Source organism: Boleophthalmus pectinirostris, unplaced genomic scaffold (genome assembly GCF_026225935.1).
Source record: "Boleophthalmus pectinirostris isolate CB_2022bp ecotype Guang Dong unplaced genomic scaffold, ASM2622593v1 HiC_scaffold_3, whole genome shotgun sequence".
Lineage (NCBI taxonomy): Eukaryota > Metazoa > Chordata > Actinopteri > Gobiiformes > Gobiidae > Boleophthalmus > Boleophthalmus pectinirostris.
Genome location: NW_026571299.1, coordinates 41,461,142 through 41,486,696, shown reverse-complemented (window position 1 = coordinate 41,486,696; position 25,555 = coordinate 41,461,142). Strand labels below are relative to the sequence as shown.

General features: G+C 37.5%; 3 protein-coding genes across 4 annotated transcripts; 2 read left to right on the top strand and 1 right to left on the bottom strand.

Moving 5' to 3' along the window:
- Positions 1-627: 627 nt before the first annotated feature.
- arl6ip5a (ADP-ribosylation factor-like 6 interacting protein 5a) lies at positions 628-5,284 on the bottom strand. The gene is made up of 3 exons (XM_020935883.2): positions 5,012-5,284; positions 2,700-2,917; positions 628-1,458 (listed from the first exon to the last, which is right to left on the bottom strand). The coding sequence occupies exons 1-3, from the start codon at positions 5,188-5,190 to the stop codon at positions 1,283-1,285; spliced, it is 573 nt and encodes a 190-aa protein (XP_020791542.1). The 5' UTR covers positions 5,191-5,284; the 3' UTR covers positions 628-1,282.
- A 99-nt stretch (positions 5,285-5,383) lies between these two features.
- On the top strand, positions 5,384-12,354 carry trnt1 (tRNA nucleotidyl transferase, CCA-adding, 1). Of its 2 annotated transcripts, none has more exons than XM_020935865.2 (7): positions 5,384-5,761; positions 7,198-7,391; positions 7,636-7,774; positions 7,912-8,038; positions 8,146-8,339; positions 8,974-9,227; positions 11,778-12,354. In XM_020935865.2, exons 1-7 carry the CDS (start codon positions 5,632-5,634, stop codon positions 12,021-12,023), a joined length of 1,284 nt encoding a protein of 427 aa, XP_020791524.1. In that variant the 5' UTR covers positions 5,384-5,631; the 3' UTR covers positions 12,024-12,354. The 2 variants fall into 2 exon arrangements, with proteins under 2 accessions (XP_020791524.1, XP_055016527.1); XM_055160552.1 differs by having other exon boundaries at positions 5,627-5,761; positions 7,181-7,391.
- A 138-nt stretch (positions 12,355-12,492) lies between these two features.
- On the top strand, positions 12,493-16,612 carry avpr2b.1 (arginine vasopressin receptor 2b, tandem duplicate, 1). Its single transcript, XM_020935845.2, has 2 exons — positions 12,493-14,606; positions 14,922-16,612. The coding sequence occupies exons 1-2, from the start codon at positions 13,766-13,768 to the stop codon at positions 15,131-15,133; spliced, it is 1,053 nt and encodes a 350-aa protein (XP_020791504.1). The 5' UTR covers positions 12,493-13,765; the 3' UTR covers positions 15,134-16,612.
- Positions 16,613-25,555: the final 8,943 nt, after the last annotated feature.

Sequence of the window (25,555 nt, the reverse complement as noted above, 5' to 3'; positions counted from 1 at the left end):
AATTATATTAATTATTATTATTATTATTATTATTATTATTATTATTATATTATATATTATTTACTTTATAATGAATACATTATATTTTATTCATTCACTCTCAATTACACCCTGTGCTGGTACTGTAGGTGCTGCAGCCATGGGGCCGATTCATACAGACAATAAACTTTATGACCTCCAACCTTTCACACAAACGTGGTAAAGTTTCTTGCCTGATGACACAAGGGATGTATGTGACAAGGCAAGGATCAATTCACTAACGTTCTGGTTAGTGAATTACTTTGTGTAAAGAGTAAGAAGTACTACGTTCTCTTATGACTTAGATTTAGAAAGTGATCATCTTCTTTTCCAACAAGGATCACAAAAAAAGCAAAAAATGCAAATGCAAAACAATGCATGTGGGTCATTGGGTCACTCTGTTGTCATGTCAGCAGGTTTACTCGTCATTTAACAAAGAGGGACCCTGGTTAACAGCAGGAAAACACTTACTCTTTTATATGTGAATATGTGGCTGGTGTTTACAAACAGTAAACACATAAACTGACTTCACTTGGCATGTGTTTGAGGTCACAGTCTAAAAACATTGCATCCCCTAGTGGAGAAGTGGTAGAATACACAGCACACCACTTAAAATATCTTATTTTATTGATGGGTTTACTTTTTTATTAAAACAACTCCAAGATTTTGGTTATTCTCAAAACACTCTTTGTAACTTTAGGAAAATAGTTCATGTACATACAGGTTAAGCATTCTCCTGTGATGTCCTGGATAAGACCTTCATTGCACATTGCCCACCATCGTCACCTTAATGTGGCTAGTTCCAACAGAAAGGGCATCCGGAATAAAAAAATAAGACTAATCAGAGTGCGACTAGTCCTACTACATGTACAATGGAGCAGTACTAGAAGGAACAAAAAAAAAAAACAGAGAATCTCTTCTATAAAACCGTTTGTCTTTTGCAGCATCTTGGCAGTGATCTCTGCTGACTGTGTGTATTCAGTAAATAGACAGAAGTGACAGCTGGTTCAGAGACTAAATAAAGTAAGTAAATTGATAGGAAACTTTCTCTGCACAGAAATGCATAGCCCATTGCAGCTTTGCGTCTGAAAGTGCCCGGACAAGTTTTGGGAGGAGTGACACCTTCTGTACCCTGAGGTGAAGATGGAGCTTTTTACATTACAGCAGTACTGTTTGGTTTGCTTCTGTGTCGAAGGTAAACATGATTAATTCCACAAAGTTTTAGTTACGCTATAACAATAGACATGTTCTGTGTCCCATTCAGTCACTGTTTGAGCTTAGCCTCCAAAAAGTTCTGGATCTTCTGAATGTTCTCCTCCTGCTGGCCCAGGGCGTCCAGCAGCAGTCCCATGGGTGACCTCTTCAGTCCTGCGCACTCCATTTTGTTCTCCAGTTTATTTTTCATGTTACGCAGACGAAAAGAAGCATGGATGGTAATTACTGAAAGCAGAGAGAAGGAGACAAAAAGGAGAGTAATCAACTACTTAAACTGTTAAAGCCTGATCTCGTCAGAACTCAGAAGCCAAGCAAGGCCGGGCCTGGCTAGAGTACTTGGATAGGAGACCACTGGGAATTTGAGGTGCCACAGTGGGGCGCCAGAGCACCCACATTGCCTAGTAAGAAAGTGGAGTGCGTGTGAATGTTGGTGTGGTCAGAGGGGCCGCCTTGCTTCTGTCAGTCATCTGTGGCTTCAATAGTGGTTTACCACCACTGAGTGTGGAGTGAATGAATAAAGCTCTGTAAAGCTCTACGGGTGTCTTGAAAGGCGCTATATAAATGCATTGATTAATTAATTAATTAAAACTAAATGTACAACAAGCATTATTTATATTAAATAAGGAGCCATCTTTCCAGTTCAGGTTCAAATGAAAAAATGCAGACAAAACTGCATGTGCAAATGAAACATTATGATATTTAAAAAATATATAATAACAATATTCCTTTTAATGATCAACTGAATCAATGAAATAACTTAACTTTATTTTGAACAGCGCAATTTATAGGCAGTTATAGATTTAAAAACATGGGTGATCACAACAATTAAAATATTTTTTTAAGAATACACCTGAACACGTTTTTATTAATATGAGAAAATATAACATTGACATATGACTCTGGACCTTTTCTGAGTTAAGCCAAAATATTCCACGGTCTGGTGTGGGCAGAGTTTAGTTTTTGGTTTACTTTGACTGCAGAAAAGAGGGTGTGTCTGAGTGAATGTTCATGTATGTTAGCTTGCTATCATTATGATACACCTGTGCGATATATTGCTGAAGAACGTATAGACAATATATGGAATGGCATTATGCTACTGGTACACAGTAACAGTAAAGCACGATTTCCCCCCAAATTATTCTATATGCACAGTATTGTTAATGAACATGAGCTCCAATTAATAAATTAGAAACTTAATGAGTCATAGAAGATACGTATTCAACCCTGTACAGCTTATCATAGTACAGAAAAATAACAAATGGTTCCACACTAGTACAAAGAAAACCTATAAAAATACTGACCCTCAAAATAATTCTAACATCGACCATATATTGAACAATGAATCAATAACGTAATTATGGTTTCAGGCCTATATAATCATCAACTACATAATTGGATCATATTTTGTGGTAAAAATCAAAAGGTGGTCCACGTGAACTGTACCATTCTTGACGTATCAAACTCACATATAAGAGGCAAGGTGATGGCCATCATGAACACAGTGACACTCCCCAGCAGAGATATGACAAAGTAGCTTGCCACCATGACCAGGATCACAAAAAGGGTGGGATTCTGCCTCTTGAAGTTATTAATGGCCACTTTATTGTCTCCAACCCAAAGTGAGCCCAGGAATACTGCAGTGACCACAGCCATGGCAGTGAACATGCCCAGAGGGTTCAGGAACCTGCAAAGATTATATCAAACGCAGACAAACTGTATCAGAGCTCTTGGTCACTGGTTCCATCAAGTGGACAGAGAGGAGTCCTACAGTCTCTCCATTTTGGTGAAGATACTCAGTACTCTTACACTCATGTGGTATTTGAGAAGACATTTTTATATATACTACCAGTCAAAAGTTTGGACTTACCCTCTCATTCACAGTTTTTTTCCCCCTATATGTTTTTTTAAATTACTATACATTATTTATTATTTAATATACATACAGAATAGATTAAATATGTGAAGTAAGATGTATGGAATTATACATACAGAGAAAAAAGATAAGTTAAATAACCATTATTTTCATTTTTATTTTATAATCAAATCATCAAATTAGCCAACAACAATTTTACTTTTTTTTCTTTACTAAATAATTCTCCATATATATATATATATATATATATGTATATATATATATATATATATATATATATATATATATATATATATATATATATATGTGAGGTCTTCTGTATATATCTTAAATGTAAAAAGTAGCATGAGAGAGTACGTCCAAAATTTTGACTGGTGTTGTTGAAACATACATGACCAGTCAAAAGTTTGGACACCCCCTCTCATTCCAAGTTTTGTTTCTTTTTTCTTACTAATTTCAAGATTTTAAAGGCATACAAATGACAGTAGATATATGGAATTATTTAGTAAAGAAAAGAGTTAAACAATATAAAAACATAAGATATTTAACCTTTTTTCTTTCCTACATAGTTTCCTACATCTCATTTCATATATTTGATGTATTCTGTATGTACATCAAATGTAGAAAATAGTAAACATAGAAAAAAACACTGAATGAGAGATTAAGTCCAGTGTATAATACGACAACTTTTATTCATGTGTTCATTATGACAAATGCTAAGTATAGAAAAAGCAGCAGGTTTGGACTGTTTTGGATGGGTGTTTGGAGAAAAGAACTGAGATCTGGATGGCTGGTGAAAAACTATCCCAGTTTTAAATGTGACAACTCATACTGTCAGAATATATATGGCAACAAAGTCTGCTAATGTATAGTTAGTGTATGCTCATCCATTATTAGGAGGCCTGACAGTGTAATGAATGAAGGCAATGTCAAACCACCATAGGGCCAACATTTCAACACACACCTCATGTTTGTTTTAATACATGCTAAGAAGGCGAACAATTATGCTGAGTTTGTCACAGGCCTAAGCAAGGTGTTAACTGCATTCTACTGTAGTTGCACCATGAAATCTAATTAGCTTTCTTCAAACCGTATCACAGAAATTACAAACCAAATGCAGGAACAGCCCCACCCTTTGAACAAATACAACAAAGGACCACTGTTGGGGAGTAACAGATTACATGTACCACAGTTACGTATTCAGAGAACAAATGATGAGTAACTGTATTCAGTTACAGTTACTGTTTCAGTGGGTGGTAATTAGATTACAGTTACTTTGTTGAAATAAATGGATTACACAGAGGTATTTTCCTGTTTTCACATTTTGGGCTATATATATATATATATATATATATATATATTTTTTTTTTTTTTTGTGTGTGGTAATTCCACTCATTGTCGGACACTAAACCAGGACTAAAACCAAGTCTAAACCAGGACTAAACCAGGTCTAAACCAAAACTAAACCCAGGTCTAAACTAGATCTAAACCAGGTCTAAACCAGGACTAAACCAGGACTAAAACCAGGTCTAAACCAGGACTAAAACCAGATCTAAACTAGATCTAAACCAGGACTAAATTTAAATTTAATTTAACAGAACGAAACCATGCCGTCTCCTCCTCTTCTATCAATAATATTTTTAATACGGTTAAATAAAGTCTAGGCTTTTTATTTTCTTTTAGCAGATAAAAAAATATCATGTGAAGATTTCAGAGTCTTTGCTTTGTTACAGAAAATCAAGTAATCCAAAGTATTCAGATTACGTTACTCACTTTAGGTAATTTAATGGATTACGTTACAAACTACATTTTGGTGTATGTAATCTGTAATCTGTAGGGGAATACATTTTAAAAGTAACCTTCCCAACACTGCAAAGGACTATGTGTCTGCAGGTTAGAACTTACCCGACAATCAGAAACACAGCTACAGCAAGCAGCAAATAGTTAGTCTGATAATAAAGGAGGTTGCTAACTACTCGGTTGTTCCATCTCGCCATGTCATTAAAATCTGGCTTGGCAAATCTGTCCGAACTGGGGAAGAAGTCATCCCAGGACCTGAGCGGTGTTATCTCAACTTTGGCCATTTCTGCAGCTCCGTTTTTACTGATCTAACAGCGGAAAAGTGCACAGTCTACGCCGCTGCACACCGCAAAATGTACACGGAAAGGAAACAACAGACAAAAATCGCGAGAGTTTGGTGACAGCGTGCTTTCAATAAAATCCCGCCTACTTAATGTGACGTTCCCGCATGCTATTGGCCAGTGTCCGCATGGCAACTCTCACACTTCCTGTTTCTGCCTGGAAACGTTGAGGAAAAGGCATCGGAGAGATAAAACGTTTGGAAATGGACTGACGTTATTGGATTTATTGATTTTGGTTATTATAACAATCTACTGTGAGCGTACTGATCCGCGTTACTTTTAAGAAGAAAGTAACTTCTTAATCTGTCCAGCGGGCGTACAGTCATGTCAACAGTGTACAGTGCTAGTTTATGATAAAGTGCAAAGAACAGGTTGAGTTCTCGGATGTGGAGTAAATTCCTCCGATCCCTTGTGGTTGGTAGGGCAGTGTTGTACAGAAGGGCTTTCTTCACTATGCAACTGAAAACCAGTGAGTTTCAGTGTGTGTTCACTGAAGGACTGAATGGCCTAGCAGGTAAGATCTTTTTTTTTTTTTTTTCCATCCATTTTCTTCCGTTTATCTGAGGTCGGGTCGCGGGGGCAACAGTCTGAGGAGGGCCTCCCAGACTTCCCTCTCCACACACACGTCCTCCAGCTCTTCCAGGGGGGTCCCGAGATGTTCCCAGGCCAGCCGAGAGACATAGTCCCTCCAGTGTGTCCTGGTTCTTCCCCGGGGCCTCCTCCCAGTGGGACATGCCCGGAACACCTCCCGAGGGAGGCGCCCAGGAGGCATCCGAAACAGATGCCCGAGCCACCTCAGCCGGCTCCTCTCAACGTGGAGCAGCAGCGGCTCTACTCCGAGCTTCCCTAGTGTGACTGAGCTCCTCACCCTATCTCTAAGGGAGCGCCCAGCCACCCTGCGGAGGAAACTCATTTCAACCGCTTGTATCCGCGATCTTGTTCTTTCGGTCATTACCCAAAGCTCATGACCATAGGTGAGGGTAGGAACGTAGATTGACCGGTAAATCAAGAGCTTTGCCTTTTGACGCCTTTTTTTTAAATTACACACAACTGGGTGCATAAATTTGCTATAACAAACATGGCTGTGTGTCGTCAGCAGTTACATGTTGGGACGAGGGCACATAAACACAATATATTATACAGAAACAATACAATACAAAAAAAGTGCATTTAGGAATAGAAAAGGATAATAGCAAGGGAAGTAGAGTTCATTCAGCCTGAGTTCATAAAGTCCAGGGGTATTTCACACATGTAGGAATACACTTTTTGAGGTTTAGGTCCATTCATATGTTTCAGAGCTTTTATATATAATCTGAGTATGTTTTTAAAACAAGCAGAGTTAGGGGGACACTTCAGAATTTTACATTTGTGGATATAAAATTTGGCAAGACATAATATTAAGTTTACACAGAGTTCTTCTTTTTTATTTTGTAGTAGTACACCAAAAATTATAACATCTCTGTTTAACAAGACTGGTAAAGAACGAAATATGGAATTGATCCAGAGTTGCATTTCAGACCAAAAGGGTTGGATTGTAGCAGGTAAGATCATGGCCTAGGACATTTGATTTCAACATATTAAGTGGGCCGTATTTACTTATTTTCCTAACTTGAATAAAGATAGGTATGAAAAATGGAAGGTAATAGAGTGACATTCTATTTACGTAGGGCTTAACTAGCCAACAATTGGATGCAACCAAAATAATAGGATAAAAGGTAACTGATCTTTAGTTCCTTTGCATATAACCCCCATATTGTAGTGTGTGTTTTTGTTAATAATTTTAATATGTTTCACAAAATAATCAAATTTTTTGCGTAATATGTCCACTAAATGGCACCATCCTTTTTTCTATTTTCTGTTTTTATATTGTGATAATACTTTGAACTTTCATGTTTGCTTCATGACACCCCACCATCACACAATGTTTGTGTAGTGTTTTTACTTTTGCAGAAATATTTCAGAAGAATAACTATGAGCTCCGAATTGCTGGGGGTGCTGTACGGGATCTGCTGTCTGGCAAAAGGCCTGAGGATGTGGACTTTGCGACAACAGCTACCCCAGATGAGATGAAATCTATGTTTCAGGCAGCGGGCATTCGAATGATCAATAACAAAGGAGAGAAACATGGCACCATCACTGCCAGAGTGAGAGTCAAATTATATCTACATTACATCTTAATAGTCAAACACTTTGTTTTGTTTTGTTTTTAAGAGCTTCATCAGGAAAAAAATGAAATTATAATGAAAATAACTCTTTACTCACTACTGCTTGCTGTTTACTCTTTACTTCCCACATAAGGGATGCAGATTTCCATCAACTGTGTTATTGAAAATGTATTTATTGTACACAGATTGTAAGTATATGCTTTAATCCTATGACTGTTTCTAGATACATAATGAAAACTTTGAGGTGACTACGCTGCGTGTGGATGTTCAGACAGATGGGCGACATGCAGAGGTTGAATTTACTACTGACTGGCAACAGGATGCAGAGCGCAGAGACCTCACTATCAACTCCATGTTTTTAGGTACATATAGTACCTGTGGGATCAAATATTGCATGTTGATGAATGTGGTATTCAAATGTCAAGAGAGTTTCAAAAGGCTAACAGCTCTTTTTACATTGAAAATTTTTCTTTTTTTTCTTTTTTTTTGTTCTCGTCAGGTCTTGATGGCACACTGTATGACTATTTCAAAGGATATGAAGACCTGCAGAACCGTAAAGTTCGATTTGTGGGCAGTGCTGAGGAGCGAATCCAAGAGGATTATCTAAGAATATTGCGCTATTTTAGGTTTGGAGAACATGTTTTGAATTGCTTTTACTATTTTTGATTTGGAGAAGATTTTTTGAGCTCTTTCTAAAATGTAGTGGAAAGTCATAAGTACATTTGTTCTACAGGTTCTATGGTAGAGTGGCTTTGCAACCAGATGATCATGAGCCAGAGACACTTGCTGCTATTAAAGAAAATGGGCATGGCCTGGCAGGGATCGCAGGGGAACGCATCTGGGTAGAACTGAAGAAGCTGGTTGTTGGCAACCACGCAGGGCCTCTACTGGAGCTCATCTACAAACTAGGGTTGGCACAGTACATTGGTAAGAGTGCTGCTAAGGAGCATTTTAGACCTTTCATTTCTACACTTTAGAGCACAACATTTTTCATCCTGTATTTATTATATGAATTAATATGGGGCAGTCCTTAGTTATTAATTTCATCATTTTAATTGCAAAATAGTACGTCGGGGAGGTATATGACCATAATGGGCAGGCTGAATTAAATGTCAGACCATGTGTATATATCAAATGTTACAAGTGTAGCTGGTTTATGCTTTATTTATGTAGGTCATATTGATGCAGGGTCTGAAAAAGTCTGCACTAAAAGTAACAGTAAAGTTTAATATGTTTGTTCTGTGGTAGAGGACTGGTTTTCAATTTACTGTTAATATTTCATCAGATTTTTTTTTTCCTTACGACAATTAAATATTATAGTTACATTTTATTATATATATATATATATATATATATATATATATATATATATATATTATATATATATATATATATATATATATATATATAATTGGTTGTAAACAGAACAACAGCACCTGTTTTGATGTGATATAATAGTTAAATGATTGTATCATCAAAATTATGCATTCATTAAATTGTCATTGTGTATTTTTGCATATTTAGAGCTTATTCCGATTGAGGTGCCTTTTGTATTCCAAAGGTTTACCAACAGATGGCGACCTTGAGGAGATGCTGCGAGTGTGGGAGAACTCCAAGCATCTCTCCCCCAAACCAATGACGATCCTGGCTGCTCTCTTCCACAGCTCAGAGGAGGTGGACAAAATGGACCTCCGATTGAAGGTGTCTAGAGAGGAGAAGACTTTGGCTCTTTTCCTGGTCAAGTACAGACATGAGCTCCAGAAAGACAGCGAGCAACCACACAACATCAAGCCTTTCACTGACTTTATTATTGACGTAAGTTTTCATTCCTTCCGATGTAGTTGTAGTGTGTTTAAAAAATATATGTTATGCATAAACAACATTTAAGAGCTTTTAAGTATGTTAAAATTGATTCACTTTATCATTAACTCACTTGAAATTGTATTTTGAGTGATTCATGCATGTTTAAGTAATCTATACTGTCAGATATTTGCGGTACCACTGGTCTGAAAATCCCCCTTTTCACCTACCCCCTTAAAATGTTGATACAAATTGGGTACAATAACATGGCTTACTCCACTCAAAAGAGATTCAGTCAAAAGGCCTCACCATTTAATATTTTACTACTTGTATGAATTATTAATTAAAGGCAACAATAGGTTTAATAAACTTATTTTACTACTATCACTACTTTTTCAAATTATTAATTGAAGCACAACTTTATTACTCTATTGGTCATGTGTTTTGCAATAATTGGACAACAAGCGCAGTATATTACATAAGCCTTGTTTAAACTCAAGATTGCCTTCATCTGTCTATCTTATGTTTCTATAATAGAAAGACAAATGATTACTAGGGCTATACACACAGTCATCTCCCACAGTAATGCAATTTGAAAAGCATTAAAGGCCGAGTTTGGAGTGGGTGTGGGAGACACGAGTTGTTCAATTACATCCCTAGGCCAGAGAAAAATTGCAAAGCTCTGGAGAGACCAGTTCTGTACAAAGAAAACATAATTTCATACTTCAAAACAGATTCCCTCTTTGTAGAGCAGTGACCTTAATTATTAGGTTATAATGTATTTTTTGAATGTTATGGAATTATTGTTCCAAATGAAAATGGTCAGTCCTGGAACATGGTATTGGAGTGTAGTATTGGAATCAGAGATCGACTTGGTCAGTGCAGATTCTAATTTTAATAGAAACAGAGCAACAATCGTAAAGCCCTGGCCATATGTAGGGACAGTTTTGATCATTTCCCCCTAAATTACAGGGTGTGAAATTGCTATTAACTCAGTTACCATCTTAAGAGGGCTCCTCTACATAAGAAAAGCATAATAAAAATGACAAAGTTATATCAATAGCATTTATTACATCGCCAAGGAGGTTATGTTTTTGCCGGCGTTTGTCTGTTTGTTTGTTTGTTTGTTTGTTTGTCTGTTAGCAACATAACTCAAAAAGTTATGGACCGATTTTGATGAAATTTTCAGGATTTGTTGGAAATGTGAAAAGCAAGAACTGATTTCATTTTGGGGGTGATCTGAAAGAAATCCTGGATTCTGGATCACTTTGAAATTTTAGTTAACATTGTGGTAAATGGGGCCAAAAATTTTGTTTCTCAATATCTCGGTTAATTATTGACCAAACCCCATGAAATTTGACTCAGGGATGGACAATGGGATCCTCTTTCATATTCCAAAGGCTGATCTGGATCCGATCCAGAAGACTGATTTTATCGCAATTTATATAAAAAATGGGGGTAGTCCTTGGCGGAGGTCTGCGCTCTCTGAGTGCCTTTTCTAGTTTTTCTCTTGTTTCTCTAAAAATTTAAAAGAACAGTGTAGTCATATTGTGGTCAAACATATTTTATTTAGTCTGGGGGTAAACTCAAACAAAAATGCTGGTACCCAAGGCTAATACTTGATTAAAAAAAAGAGCAAAACCTAATATTTGTTATTTATATGTTTATTTGAATAGGAACAGACACAACAAACATAGATTAACAATTAAATAATCTGATGCAAGAATCAGTGTTGATAGGTTGGGCTAATGTGGGACTGGTCTTTTAACAATTAATATTTCACTAAAAAGCAATGGGATTATTTGGTTAATAAACAATAAATACAATTTGCCAAGACAATCAAATGGTATAAAAAATACAAAAATTACAAACACCTTTCTCAGTGTAACCCTCTCAGGCTCCCCACTCCCATCTGACTTCCCATACGAGCACTCATTTGCATGCACACAGTTTAGACATGATGCTATATCAGACTAGGAATGTATTTGACTAAAGAAATTCTTGGTCATTAGTTCATGCAAAAGCAACTATTTATGCGGAAAAAAGCACTAGGAAACAATATATTGATATGTATACAGAATGATTCAACGTGTGAATTATCAGCCTTTTTCTTTACATAAATGCCAAAAAATACAAAATTGTCAGCTAATTCACTCACTTCTCCTTTCTGCTGATGCCCCATATAAAATTTTATATTGTAAATAAAATGATTAGGAAAAAAAAAAAAATCAACAAATAGACACTATTGACCGATTAAGTGGCTAAAATAAAAGGCCTACAGCCCTATATCAGACAACATATAATAAATTGTCAAAAGCAAATCAATGCACATCACTTATTATCATCATGTCTTACTTTAGTTCTTGTTTAAGTTATGTGAATGATGTACATTGGGTAATAAAATTGAAACCTAATATATTATTTTTCCTGTGAAATAATTTTCAAATCTTTTTTTTTGTTGTTGTTTTAATTTTGCTTATTTTAATCGAGCTAACACATAGGCTGCTTTTATTGCTCAGTATGTGGGAAGAAAATGTTTAAATGCCAGTGTTTGTGTGCCTTTAGAGTCGAGAGTTGGACACCCAGATGAAGGTGTGTGAGCTGCTCAAGTATCAGGGTGAGGAGAGGCTGCTGAATGAGCTGAGTCGGTGGTCCATTCCTCGGTTTCCCATCAGTGGGCACGACCTGAGGAGAATGGGTATCACATCGGGGAAGGACATAGGTGCTACCTTACAAAAGCTTCGGGACATTTGGAAGAAAAGTCACTACCAAATGGATAAAGAGGAATTGCTCAGCTACATCAAATCTTAACTAAATGGAAGCATAAGTAAGAGCTGCTTTGGCTTTGTGCTGCACTGGTGAATTGATCATGTAATTATGGCACTTGCATGAATCAATAGACTTGTTACAGAAAGACTGAATGTACCTTGCATCACCATTCATGAATGGGATCAAATGCAGTCTTAGAGCCAAGAACAGGACAGATTTGCAATATTTCAACTTGAGTGTGTGATATCTGAATATACTGTCAAATATGAAAATATTAGTTAGAAAAATGCTTTGATTTTGACTGGCGCTTTCTCCCCAGTTCAACTGAAGTCATTTTATGTTTATTTCCCATTAAAAGGTGAATTGCTTTTCACTCTTGTTTACAAGTTATACTCAACATTAGTCTTACTACAGTGTCGACCCATAGTTCATGATCTTTGCTTGCTTTATGATTATTTCATGTCATCCAAGGAAAGCATGTTGGACTAATCTGTGCACAAGAGAGCTCTTTACTAAAGCTCAAAGTGTTAATTTAGAAAATCTTGGGGAAAAAAAATACAAATATTTAAATTTTGCTTAAGTGGATCAAAACTGGGTTGTTAGATTTTGAGTACAACATTTTAATAAAAATTAAGCAGGACAACAATTTAATGCAGCTATATCCTTATCCAGTAAGCCATCGCTCAGCCATTTGGATTTTAAAACTCATCTAGAGATGACTGGACTCCACAAACATGGATCACTGGAGAGAACGTTTTACACTTGCATCAACCAAGATTAAGAAAATGCTAATCAACAAGAACAATGCTATTTAATACCCTTGAACATGCCAAGCCGATTTTTTTAAGTATTGTGTCACGTGATCATCTTCAGCGAGTAGCCTAAGTAATCAAGAAGAGAATGACTTTTGTTTAGTTTAACTGAATTTGCTTTCCAATTGGAATGTTTTTGTGTTGGCAGTGTGTAGGACATAACACAGATTTACAGTGAACCAGGCCAGGGATAGCAATGAGGTGTTGGTATGAAGGCAAACACTGAGGGAATGTAATACCTCTGCCAATACCTCTCCAATATTGAAAACAGGCACCCAAGCCACACATTTAACATTGCATCTCCAATAGAATTAACCTGACTGAACACTAAATGTGTGACATATCACATGTACACTACAAGAGTCTAACCATAAAAGTTCAATTGAATTGCACATAATGTTCTGTACAAGCATGTGTGTCTGGATCTATAAGTTAATTTCCTTAATCGAAGAAAACAAAAACAACATGCGCTGATTCTAGTTAAAATCACAAAAACATACAAATCTTTTAGTAGTTCTGACATTTGCTAATAAACTAATTCCACAAACGGTTATCGAAATAAAATCTATAGAGCAGGTAATAAACATTCAAGCAAAACAACACAGATGATTCGAGATGCGATGAGATTTTAACTGTGTGAACAGTGGCAATATTGTGTTATATATGAATATGTTTGTTTATTTTTTCACAATCTGACAATGCAGAAAATGTATCTGTGACAAAGGACCTGTTGCTTCTATGATGTTTATGTGGAGTCCGCTTGCTCCTCCCTTCTGCAGACATATAAGCTCCCTCTCGCTCTCTTCATACAGTTTGTGGAAATCACTACGTGTTGCGCGCGCGGGAATTCCACTTGTTTCGCTAACGCAAGTTTACACCTTTTAGAAAAAGAAAAAAAAAAGTTTGTGTTCTTTGGAATTCTACAGACCGGGATGCTCGTGTAGCTGTGACCCGTGCGTCCTTGTGCAGAGCATGTTTTGGCTGAGCGTAAACGGCACAAACCAAACATTGGAGCGCGCACTGACGGAAGATGAGCCGCGCGACGAGTACTTGGCCCGCGTGGAGATTGCGCTTCTGGCTATCATTTTCGTGACTGCGGGGGTCCTGAACGCAGGGCTCTTGTTGGTGCTGTGGCGACGGAGAAAGCAGTTGTCTCGTATGCGCGTGTTTGTGTTCCACCTGTGCGTCGCGGATCTGGTGGTGACTTTCTTCCAGGTGTGCCCGCAGCTTATGTGGGACATTACGGACCGGTTTGTGGGTCCTGACGTGCTGTGCCGCATGGTGAAGTATTTACAGGTCGTAGGCATGTTTGCGTCCACTTATATGATCGTGGTAATGACCGTGGATCGCTATCAAGCCATCTGCAAACCTATGGTGACTTTCCAGCGGCGCGCAGCCAGATGGAACGGCCCCGTGTGCGCAGCGTGGTGCGTTTCTTTCGTTGGCAGCCTTCCTCAGATTTTCATTTTTTCGCGCGTGGAAGTGGCCCCGGGCGTATATGACTGTTGGGGTCAGTTTGTGCAACCGTGGGGGCTCAAAGCTTATGTGACATGGACTACTCTTGTCATTTTTGTACTGCCCATCTTCACGGTGATCTGCTGCCAGGTGCGCATCTGCCGCACAGTGCACATCAACTTTCACACGAAGATGCACCACATGACCTCCAGGGCCAGCAGCGTGGCCGGAATGTCCAAGGCCAGAGTGAAGACCCTGAAGATGACCGTGGTGATAGTGCTGGCCTACGTGCTGTGCTGGACGCCCTTCTTCACCGTGCAGCTGTGGTCCGTGTGGGACGCACAAGCACCGACTCATTGTAAGAGCCTCTATGATTCTTTGTCACATGTATCTTGAAATCAGTGCCTCAAACTGTCCTAATAATTTAACTATTAATAAAATTTTATTAAATGATATTTATTGTGCAAATTTTATTTTAGCCTATTGCAATGCGTGTGACTTTGAAAACCTTTAAAAATATTTAAAAAGTTACTTTATGCTATGTTCTTTTTCTGTATGCACGTTTTCATATTTAAATGAAGAAAGTCCCTTTGCTTCCACCTCTTGAACCTGGAACAATGAAATGCTCATTATTGGTGACATCAGACCAACTCAAGTGTTTTGTGATTTACAGCTGCCACCTTCACCATCCTCATGTTGCTGTCAAGCCTAAACAGCTGTGCCAACCCCTGCATCTACCTGCTGTTCAGTGGAACCCTCCCAAAGAGACTGCTGACCCTTGTATGTGTGTCCCAGGCCCACGAAAACAAAGAGCCCATCCAGGATGAGGCGACCATGGTGAGCTCTCTGTACATCAGCCTCAAGAGCCTGTCTGAGACCAGGTGAAACTATGCACTCCACTTCTTCAGCTAAAGGCTCAGATGGAAGAGTGGCCATCACAAATACCATCAAAGGTCGATGGTTTGAACCTCACTTGCACCCCTCCACTGTTGTTGTGTCTTTGGGTTTAACACCTCAACCAGTTGTGAGCAGTTTGGAGAGGTGCAAAGTTGCACCAGTGAACCAACAGTGACACTTACTAACAGGTATAGTGAAAGGAGAATGAGCCACTTTGTGTAAGTTTGCCCCTTTTAAAGGTGCTTTTCTAGTGGAAGGTCCATCACCTGTTTGTTTCCATGGAAATGTTATTGCTTTGTCTAGAATGTTCCACAGTATAGATTAAACCTAGCTATCACAAGAGTGACAGGTAAGTTACAGCACTACACTACATTACAGTTCAGATCTGTGGAGAGTCACCCCTATTCATAAAAGAAATTATAGCATTTTTGAGCTATAGAAACACTCCTGATGAATAAATGCTAGATAGATATGTTTAATGTCATACCATGGAACATTCCAGTCAAAGCAATAACAACTCCATGGAGACAAGTAGGTAACAGACTCTCCACAGAAGAAGTTGTGCCATACATACATAACAATATATTTAGATGCCATTGATATTATTTGTAAATTCAGCTGGGCATATGAAAGAACAACATATGAAATGGTCTTGGGATGATGAGAGCACAATCATTTCACTTGTCACAATTATAGTAAAAACAACAACAAGCTCAGCTAAAGAAAGAAGAAAAGCAGTTGGCCTGTCACTGCAAGAAAATGGATGTACTCACAAAAAAAGTGATTTACTGTTTATTTTTTACTCTTACTAAGTATTTTTGTCTGGTTGGATAATTGCTTGATACTGACTGTATTGATGTAAGATTTAGTGCTAAACACACAATGTTTTAGACATTTTTTTAACACCACCCTTATATGAGTGAGTATATGTGAACACACAGGCAAATATATGATGGTTATAAACTGATCAGACACATTAAAACTACACAGAACTGAAACATGTGACGTCAACATATACATTTTTAATCCTAGTTGTAGATTAACGTAGCTACCTCCACATTCATAAACATGTGTATAAAGATATAAAATAATTAAAAACAGCATGTGTTTTGGAGTCAATTACTGTGAATCTTTTGTAAAGTGTTTTTGATTACACATTTGTTCTATCCTGCTGTAAGACATAAAGCGTTTGAAGTAGAATAAACCTGTTGTGATATCATGTATTGTGTTACCAGTGGCTAGTGGTGCTCCATATATGACACTGTTTCATAGTGTTTTGGAGTGTAACATTGAAAAGGCATTTAGTTTTGTTTAAAGACATTGTTGATGTGATTTTAAATAAATGTTTTCTTTATATCTATATCCATAGCCATCCAAGTGTCTGTATGACAAGAGTGAAGTCTGTTTATGATCATTTTGTAAGGCAAATTATACCTCACATTGCATAAATATATAACATAGCCTTGAGGAAGCATGTTCTTGTTTATTTTCTTAAATTACTTTGTAAAAACTAAAATGTTTGCACTTCCCACTTTTTGAGCTCACAGACCATGAATAAAGCTGGGACAAAATTTTAAAAAAGGAGACTGTGACTGTGGATTATGGTGTGTTCACAGTATGCTGAAGTTAGTCCGGGCCAATAGTCAGCTTTGTAAACAGAACATCCAAATATCATCTTGTTCCTCCAGTGCCTCCATATTCCAGTAAACTGTAGTAAACTCTGAGTTGCCACAACAAAACCAGTTAACCAACCATATATGATTGTATCTCTTTTGTCACTAGTGTTATTGCTGTGATGTGCAGATGGTTCATTAGCCATATCACACAAAGGTCAGTACATCCTTGGAAAGAGGCTAATTAGCTTGTCCTTTCACCTTTGACCTTTCACCATTTAAGGCTCATTATCAGTGTCCATGAGTCTACAACAGTCACAGAAGTCAGGAGGCTGTGTCAGCACAAGTGCCATGTGCTGCCTCACCATAATAAATCCAAGTCCATTTAATTTATACAGCATATTTTATCAACAGATGACAAATTTCAAAATACACAACATTGATAACATGTTTATATATATTTCAAGCAAAACATACATAGAAGAGAAAAAAATCTCCTGTGTTCTTGAAAGTTATGGTCATGCTTTCGATCTGGCTGGTTTAGAAATGGCTTGAAGGCCAAGGTACCATATAATTAATGGATTTTAATGACAAAAGTGCAATCAGGAGAGAAAGACAAAAATGAGATGGAAATAATAATGAAATTGGACTGATTCAGTTTGGTGCTCTCCTTGACAGATTGGTGTGTCAGTGATGCATTGAAGGGCGTGTGTGGTGGATTAGTTATGGGATTTTTTATGCTATACTTGCACGATGGGTCATAGTTCTAATATCATAACAAGAGACATTTTTTTTTTTTATTGAAATGACTTTTTCTATTATATGAAAATAGAACATGTACAGACCACATGTGGGCTGCAAAGACGTGCCTCTATTAGGCCACTTACCAACCCTTTTGGAATAAACTGTAACAATATGTTCTAGCACAATTTTTATGCCATGTAAATATGGCATGGTTTTAATTTTGAAATGCCCTTTAATGAAGTATAAGGAATTCATTAGGAAATGTGAACAGTCTCTTGTGATGTATAACACGTCTTATTTGTATTCAGTATTATGAGGGTGCAAGAACAGAGCCACAAGTCTGGTTTGATTTGGCTGTCAGAACCAGTCAGATATGATTTGATATGGTTTACAAGCTAACCATGACATAATACAACCCACTATTAATATATTAGAAAATCTTTAATTGAACTTCTATGTTCCACAAAAGATTTCTTGAATTCAGACTGGAACAATACTTTATTCTTACACTGACTTGTTGGTGAGAAAATACGTTTTAATCTACTTTATCCTCAGTGCAAGTGTATATTTGGTTTTAATAAAACTGCATTCCATACAGCAGGAGATGGGTGAGGATAATTACTCCAGAGTGCAGAGATATGCTAGACTGAAAGTTTGAAAAACAAATAAACCCACAATGCTCTGATTATCCACATGTTTGAATTTAGGGCTCGGAATCGTAGGGCCCTTATAAAAGTTTAACTGGTGCAGGGAAATGAGCAAAGCAGTGCATAATTCATGTGTTTGACCTGTGCTTAATTTAAAACACAGTGAGCCCATGACTTCATTTGTCAAAGCAAGGATTAGCCCCAGATTAGAACACACACCTACAGTCCCGATGTGAGGCGAATAATGCAACACATTTACAATTAATACAGATAAATTAGGATATATGCCTTATTGGAAAACACGATGTTAAAGATCTACATAGTTTGGAGCAGGGGTAATAATACTACTGACTCGCCCCGAGACAATCACTGCTGTGGTACTCTCTGCGAGCCTATGCTTTGAAGAGCCTCTGACGCCCTGACAGCCATGTTCAAATCCTGTTACAGCAACTGTTACAGGCTCTGTAAATGTGTATGAGCTTCTGCACAACTTAAAGAAGGGTATACATTTCTGTAGGGTATTAATTGTTAGCACATAACATATTTAGATCACAATGTTACCCTTATTTTATGTTGTTGTTATGATTATGATTAAATGCTATAATTGCCTCAAAACAACATAACATGTTTAATTAGTTTCAGTTTCTATTTTGATACTCTGAGGTCCTCCTCGTACTCACTCCCCAATAGCAAGTGTATGGAACATTCTACCACTACGCACCAACAGGCACCTCCATCAGGTGCTCAATTGCCCATTTTTGGCCCTTTGAGCCATGACTTTGTCATTTGTGGCTCAAGCAGCCAGTGCTCTGCTTGTAGTGGTGCTTAATAGTATGGAATACTCATAATAATAGATCATTTGGGATCATTTGGGTTACATGTCCAAAACTCTTGTCTTCTCTCGTTTGCTCCACAATGTTTTTAATCCATTGCAACTAAGACTCATTGTCATGTTTCACAGTTGTTATGAGGTAAGTTTGCTGTCATGTATTTCAGAGTTCACAGTTCAGATGTAGTGCAGCACCTGCGTTAACAATGTTTGTCACACCTCCATTTTATACTGTTAGTTTAGTTGTTGCTATAATTATGTATTATGTTGATGAGGATTTTTTTTTTTTCATTATTTATTTTATATAGTAAGTGATACTGACACCTGTTGTACTAGAATAGAGGCACAGCGCTGGAATTATGTAAGCTTCCATCAGCAGTGTGAGGGGCCCAGCAGGAGGAGGCACTGAGGCACTAAGTGGAGAATGTTGCTTCTAAGGTTCATACTCATTATAGAGACAGGAGACACTCTGCTTTTACAGATGTGTGGTACTCTAATTCTACTTTCCACTTTTGTCTGGAAGCATTTTACAAGCATGTCAAATGGATTTACCTAATTAAATGTGTATAGCATTTATTAACAGTCATGTTCTAATAGGACCTATACAAATAATAGCCAAGAGGTTAATTTAAATCAAACAAATAAAGTTGTATTGTACCAAAACACATGATGCTCCTATGCTAGCATTTGATGAGCTCTGACAGGGGCTGGACCAGTGTTACGGAAAGCCTTTAATGATGTTGATTTTGGCAAAAAGCAAGAGAAAATACATGATCAATACACAGACAGAGCTCTGGGAGTGTGGTGAAGCTGAGTGGTGGAACGGCATTTCAATGAGTGGACGCCATGATGAATAAGATTAGATATTCCTACTCTTGTTTGATTCATCAGTTGTCATCAACCTCATGTTTCAAAGCCTTTTCAATTGAACCCATCTGGCTTATGGAACAGAAAATATAATTCACTCTTATTTCCGATGTAGTCGGCTTGCTAATCATATTTTACTATGCCATTGCTGTTCCAGAGAAATAGATAGTGTGAAAAATGTGCCATTCAAATTAAAGGCAAGGCGTTATGCAAACTCACTTTACAGGCTGTAAGGGGAAAGACCCAGCAAACCACTGCAACGTCATTGTATTTTGTAGGCATCCCCCAGCCAGGTGCTGGAACATTGTTGTAGTTGGAAGTGGGAGTCACAGTCACAAGCCCTGATGAAGCTACCTGCTTGGTTGCAAAACAGCAGCTTTAAAAGCTGAGTAAGTCCAGTTGGTTAAGTTTAGTTAAAAACATCCCCCAATGGCATAAAATAGGAGCTAAGTCTGACTTTAGTACTTCTATTTTTTCCAGTCCTATGTGAGATTTTTTCCCTATATTTTTCCTTTTGAGCAGCCATATTGTTTTAACTGACCATGTTTATCCCTAACTGACTAATCCACCTGTCACTCATGCTTATCTGAAGAGAGATCCAATGAGTGACCTGTATAAAATATAAGAGAAGTGTGTATTCTGGATCCCAAGCAAACTTCCTACTGCTCTGGAATAAAAATAGATTTCACATTTTGATTCCCAAAACAGTAGAAAGGCAGCTGTTGTGACTCCCTATGCAATAACTCATCATACATTCATGTATTCATTTATGTTTCACTTGTCAGTCAATTGCACCAAAGCCCCCAATTTTTTCAACATTCATTATCATTGTATGTTTCATTGTAAGACTTACGGAGTCACCCCAATACCTTAATGACCATATGTCAACGTCAAGATGATATGCCATGTCAGATAAACCATCCCAGATAAAAAGCAGGTGTATGTGATCTGCCTGTAAATGTGGTCCATGATGAGATGGGCTTCTGCTGTAGCACAGATGCATGTAAATGACGGCCCCCACCTTGCTTCATTAGAGCATGTATGTGAACAATAACAAACCAACAGGTTGTGCTCTTAGAAACCTTGAATGTATAAGTGCTTCTTCCTCATCACTGCAGTTGGTTTGTCAGGTAATTCTTTATAATTTATCAATATTTGATTTGTAAAAAGGGCGACAGTAGCTCTGTTGGTGAATATTTGTTCACTGATCCGAAGGCTGGCAATTCGAATCCTACTTTCGACATAAACATGATTGTTTGAGCAGTCAGATCCACTGACCCACAGGTTGATGGTGCAATTCTAGTGTCTGAGTACACTGGTGTATGAATGTGCATGTGAATGGGTGAATGATTTCTTGCTGAACCCCTTGAAGGTGGAAAAACGCTATAGAAAAATATGACCAATAAATATTTGTCCAAAAGCTGCACAGTCAGTCACAACAGAGCTCTAATTTCAAGTACTATGTGACTTCACATACAGGACTGTCCTGATTACTGCCTGGTCTGTCTCATTACAAACACATGGCTGCAGGGGCAAAGTTTAAAGTGTGGACACCTGTTAGACCAGTCACATGTCACATGTCAAATAGATAGATCACAATCTAAAGTTTGGTTGATCTCAATCATAAAGCAAGCACATTTTAATCAACAGGTAACTGAAGAGGCGTCACTGCTCTCTTTTTTAGATGAACGTTCAGGGCCAGAGTGTATCTTTAGGTCTCCTCACAAGTCCTTGCGTTTCAAGTTTTAACTTAAATTTGCACAATTTGATTAAAAGTTTGGTGTCTCTTTCCTTCTGCCTCTGTGTGTGCGTCTGTCTTTGTGTGCACAGAGCCATCTGACCCGCTCCCCCTCCCTCTCTCTGATCCAGCCACAGCAGCTTCTCACCTTTTCTCCACTTTCTCTCCTCTTGTGGTTCCTATAATTATTATCCAAGTTACAAATGTAAACAGCTATTTTTTCACCATTTATGAGTGAAATGTAAGAGCTGATTTCGGACATTGCATGTTTTTCCGTTGATAGTGGTAGTGCGCGTGGAAGTATTTAGGTATTTGAGCTGGCAGTGATTCTGACATCCTGCTCTTTATGCCTGTCTATGTATTAAATATTAAATATGATGGAAGAAAATCGAATTGAAAATCAAGATTGGTCAAAATGGGGGGAAAAAAATCGTTTTGCAGTATGGTTATGGGTGGAGTTTTGGTGTTTTGTCCCACTGTAACTTGCATATAAATGACACATATCAAGCTGCAAGTGCTGGGGTTTACATACAGCATCTTTAATCATAACATCAATAAATGAAATGACATTTAGATTCATTTGTAATCAATGAACTTTGGATATTACCTCGACCTCCTTGCATATTTCTCATTATATTGCAATAACTGTGCTACCTACTGCTATCATCCCACTTTACTCCAACGAGACAGTGACTGGTATTTGAATATATGTGGTTGGCATGGACACAGGAGAGGCTTTATAGTCTCATCCCAGGGAGCTTCACCAGGTAATTATCTTCATGGTTTATCTTCAGTGTTGGGAAGGTAACTTTTAAACTGTATTACCCTACAGATTACAGATTACATACCTCAAAATGTAGTTTGTAATATAATCCATTAAATTACTTAAAGTGAGTAACGTAATCTGAATACTTTGGATTACTTGATGCTGTCATGCTTTTTAAAACGACATGAATGTAATAACCACATCCTGAAAATTCTTGTTTCTTGTCTTCAAATTGTCTGTTGAACCCAAATCTCCATGAACAGACTTTTTTTTTTGCTGTAGAGAATCAAAGACTAAGATGTTTTGTCTGTTTAAAGGCAATAAAAGTCTCTTCTTAACCAGATTAAAAATATTATTGATAAAAAAATTATTTCTATAAGATCACCTTTTAATTATGTCCACCTACTGTTGGGTGTCATATTGTTTAGTCCTGGTTTAGTCCTGGTTTAGACCTGGTTTAGTCCTGGTTTAGAGACCTGGTTTAGTCCTGGTTTAGTCCTGGTTTAGTCCTGGTTTAGACCTGATTTAGTCCTGGTTTAGTCCTGATTTAGTCCTGGTTTAGTCCTGGTTTAGTCCTGATTTAGTCCTGATTTAGTCCTGGTTTAGTCCTGGTTTAGCCCAAAATGTGAAAACAAGAAAACACTGCCATGTAATCCATTTATTTCAACAAAGTAACTGTAACTGAATACAATTACTCATAAATTGTGCTCTGACTACATAACTCCGGTACATGTAATCTGTTACTCCCTAACACTGTGTATCACTTGTTAAAGATGGCAGGACATTTCCGAGCCCTGCTGAGCCATTCGTACAAGCACATGCACAAATGAGCAGAAGCTCCAACAGGATGGTCATATGTCTCATTAGCAAAAAGCCTGTAATGTTTTTATTATCACATTTGGAGTGATATGAGAGTGATGCAAAATATTCTAATTACAGTGAATGTTTAATGCTGAATTTGACCATGGGGAATTGTGCTGGGAATTGACATGGCATGACGGAGTTGATATATCAGCAAATGTATAAATAAAACATGTGGAAATCTTAGTATCTTAGTATCAGAGAAATGTCATTGGTGGTAAATGTCATTGGTGGTTTTTACAAAACGTGTTTGTGAAGAATTCATGAACCTATATATTTCAGTGTTGTTGTTTTGTTTTTTTTCTTTTCTGAAGCACATGATAAGATGTTTGTTCATGTAAAATGTATTTTGGATGTACAATAAAAAAATTAAATAATATAGCCATTTCCAAAGTGGAAAAAGATATATATGGGCCCGGTCAAGCAGAAGTAAACAGCAAGGCCAAAAATTCAAGTTAATGAATCTGATATAAAAATGTATTTTTATGTGACCCCAAACATGCTTAAATCTCTGAAAATAAATACATAAAATGGGAATTATTTCAGTTGTGTGCTATTTGTGTGCTATGCTGGTTGAGGACAGCATTTTTAAGAAAGCCTTTCTGTCTCCAAGTGGACTATTTCTGGTGTGCATGTGTCCAGTCGGACAAAGAGCTCTCACAGAGTGTTTCTTCTGGCCTGCAGGACAGATACCTGTGTGTCCGGATGCTTGCTGCTCAGGTCACCTGACTCTGCTGATGTAAGAGCTGCATGCAGGGGTCAGGCATTTGAAAGCACTCATAAAATGTCTGTGTAGGTCAGAGTATGCTTTTGTGTTTCTTTTCCTTACAGCTTATGGTTCTACAGCAAAAGCGGTATTTCCATATTTACAGTTATATGCATTAGTAAACCACTTAAAAGAAATCTTCTAATCTGGAGTGCTCCATTTTTTTAGATGGGAACACATGGGAGCAACATGGGCTATTTAGAACATTCAGGGACTTTCATCAAAGTTTCATTGTCCATTCTAACTACAGGAAACATTGGCATTGATTGATTGATTGATTGATTGCATTTATAAAGCACCTTTCAAGATCCCCAAAGCGCTTCACAGTTCATTGTGACTGAGTGGCTCAATTGTGGCTAAGTGTAAAGCACTTAATAGAGTTATTACCTCAACTGTCTTAATTTGATCGCAGTTCATTGTCTTATGCTCAGTCTGGAGATAACACAATAAAACAAGTTGCACAAGTTTAGCACTTGCATAGTGCTAATCAATGTACTTAGTCTCTGCAGTGAAAGCTGAAGGTCAGACACAAATCCAGAGAGGATGCAATCACAGCAGTAGAAGAAGATGCTTTGGGCTCTGTTTGACCAGTCACATCATTATTGACAAGTGAGACGCCTGGAGTCAACTACTATCGTCTTCAATGAAACTGTCTTCAAAATTCAACATGGAAATATTCAAGATATATAATAAAGGTTGCAAAATTATTGTTTAAAGGCCCTGTGGCTGATTTTAATTTATTCATGTCAATGTAAATGCTCTTCACATCACACAATATATGGGAAAATCTGCTAAATGAAGAAAAAATTAGGCTGTTGAATATAGTTTATCCATTTTACATATCATTTTCTCCAGTAATAACCATGCAAGTTCACACTTTTCATGAACTAGTTCAAAGTTCAGTTCACACTTGTTCAAAGTGAATAGTTCACGTTCATAGTTCACAATTTTAATTTTGAACTAGTTCAAAGTTCAGTTCATTTTATATTTAGATGAGATCTGTAAATGAAAGGCTGCTTTTATTTTTCAAACTGACTTCTAGTTTACAACAACTTTACAAGATCCACTGTTGGACAAGTGACTTTAAAACTGTAATGTTTTTTTATGACTTGTTACTGTCATTTCAAAGTCATTGTTACATTACAATATTACTGTATTTAAAATGTAAAACATTACACGACTATTGCAGCACTTTTAATTTACTCTCACCAAAAGAACTGTTAAGATGCTGAACTTTTGCGCCGTATATGGACTGAACCAGGACTGAACCAGACTGAACCAGACTAAACCAGGACTAAACCAGTCTAAACCAGTCTAAACCAGGACTAAACCAGAACTGAACCAGGTCTAAACCAGGACTGAACCAGAACTGAACCAGGTCCAAACCAGGACTAAACCAGGTCTAAACCAGGACTAAACCAGAACTGAACCAGGTCTAAACCAGGACTAAACCAGGTCTATACCAGAACTGAACCAGGACTAAACCAGAACTGAACTAGGTCTAAATCAGGACTGAACCAGGTCTAAACCAGGAATAAACCAAGACTAAACCAGGACTGAACCAGAATTGAACCAGGTC

Coding starts and splice junctions, on each gene's coding strand:
- arl6ip5a (XM_020935883.2), bottom strand. CDS start 5,190: ATGGCCAAAGTTGAGATAACACCGCTCAGGTCCTGGGATGACTTCTTC. Junction 2,918..5,011: donor GCTGTGTTTCTGATTGTCGG/GTAAGTTCTAAC, acceptor TAATCTTTGCAG/GTTCCTGAACCCTCTGGGCA. Junction 1,459..2,699: donor CATCACCTTGCCTCTTATAT/GTGAGTTTGATA, acceptor CTCTGCTTTCAG/TAATTACCATCCATGCTTCT.
- trnt1 (XM_020935865.2), top strand. CDS start 5,632: ATGTGGAGTAAATTCCTCCGATCCCTTGTGGTTGGTAGGGCAGTGTTG. Junction 5,762..7,197: donor AGGACTGAATGGCCTAGCAG/GTAAGATCTTTT, acceptor TTACTTTTGCAG/AAATATTTCAGAAGAATAAC. Junction 7,392..7,635: donor ATGGCACCATCACTGCCAGA/GTGAGAGTCAAA, acceptor GACTGTTTCTAG/ATACATAATGAAAACTTTGA.
- avpr2b.1 (XM_020935845.2), top strand. CDS start 13,766: ATGTTTTGGCTGAGCGTAAACGGCACAAACCAAACATTGGAGCGCGCA. Junction 14,607..14,921: donor CGCACAAGCACCGACTCATT/GTAAGAGCCTCT, acceptor TGTGATTTACAG/CTGCCACCTTCACCATCCTC.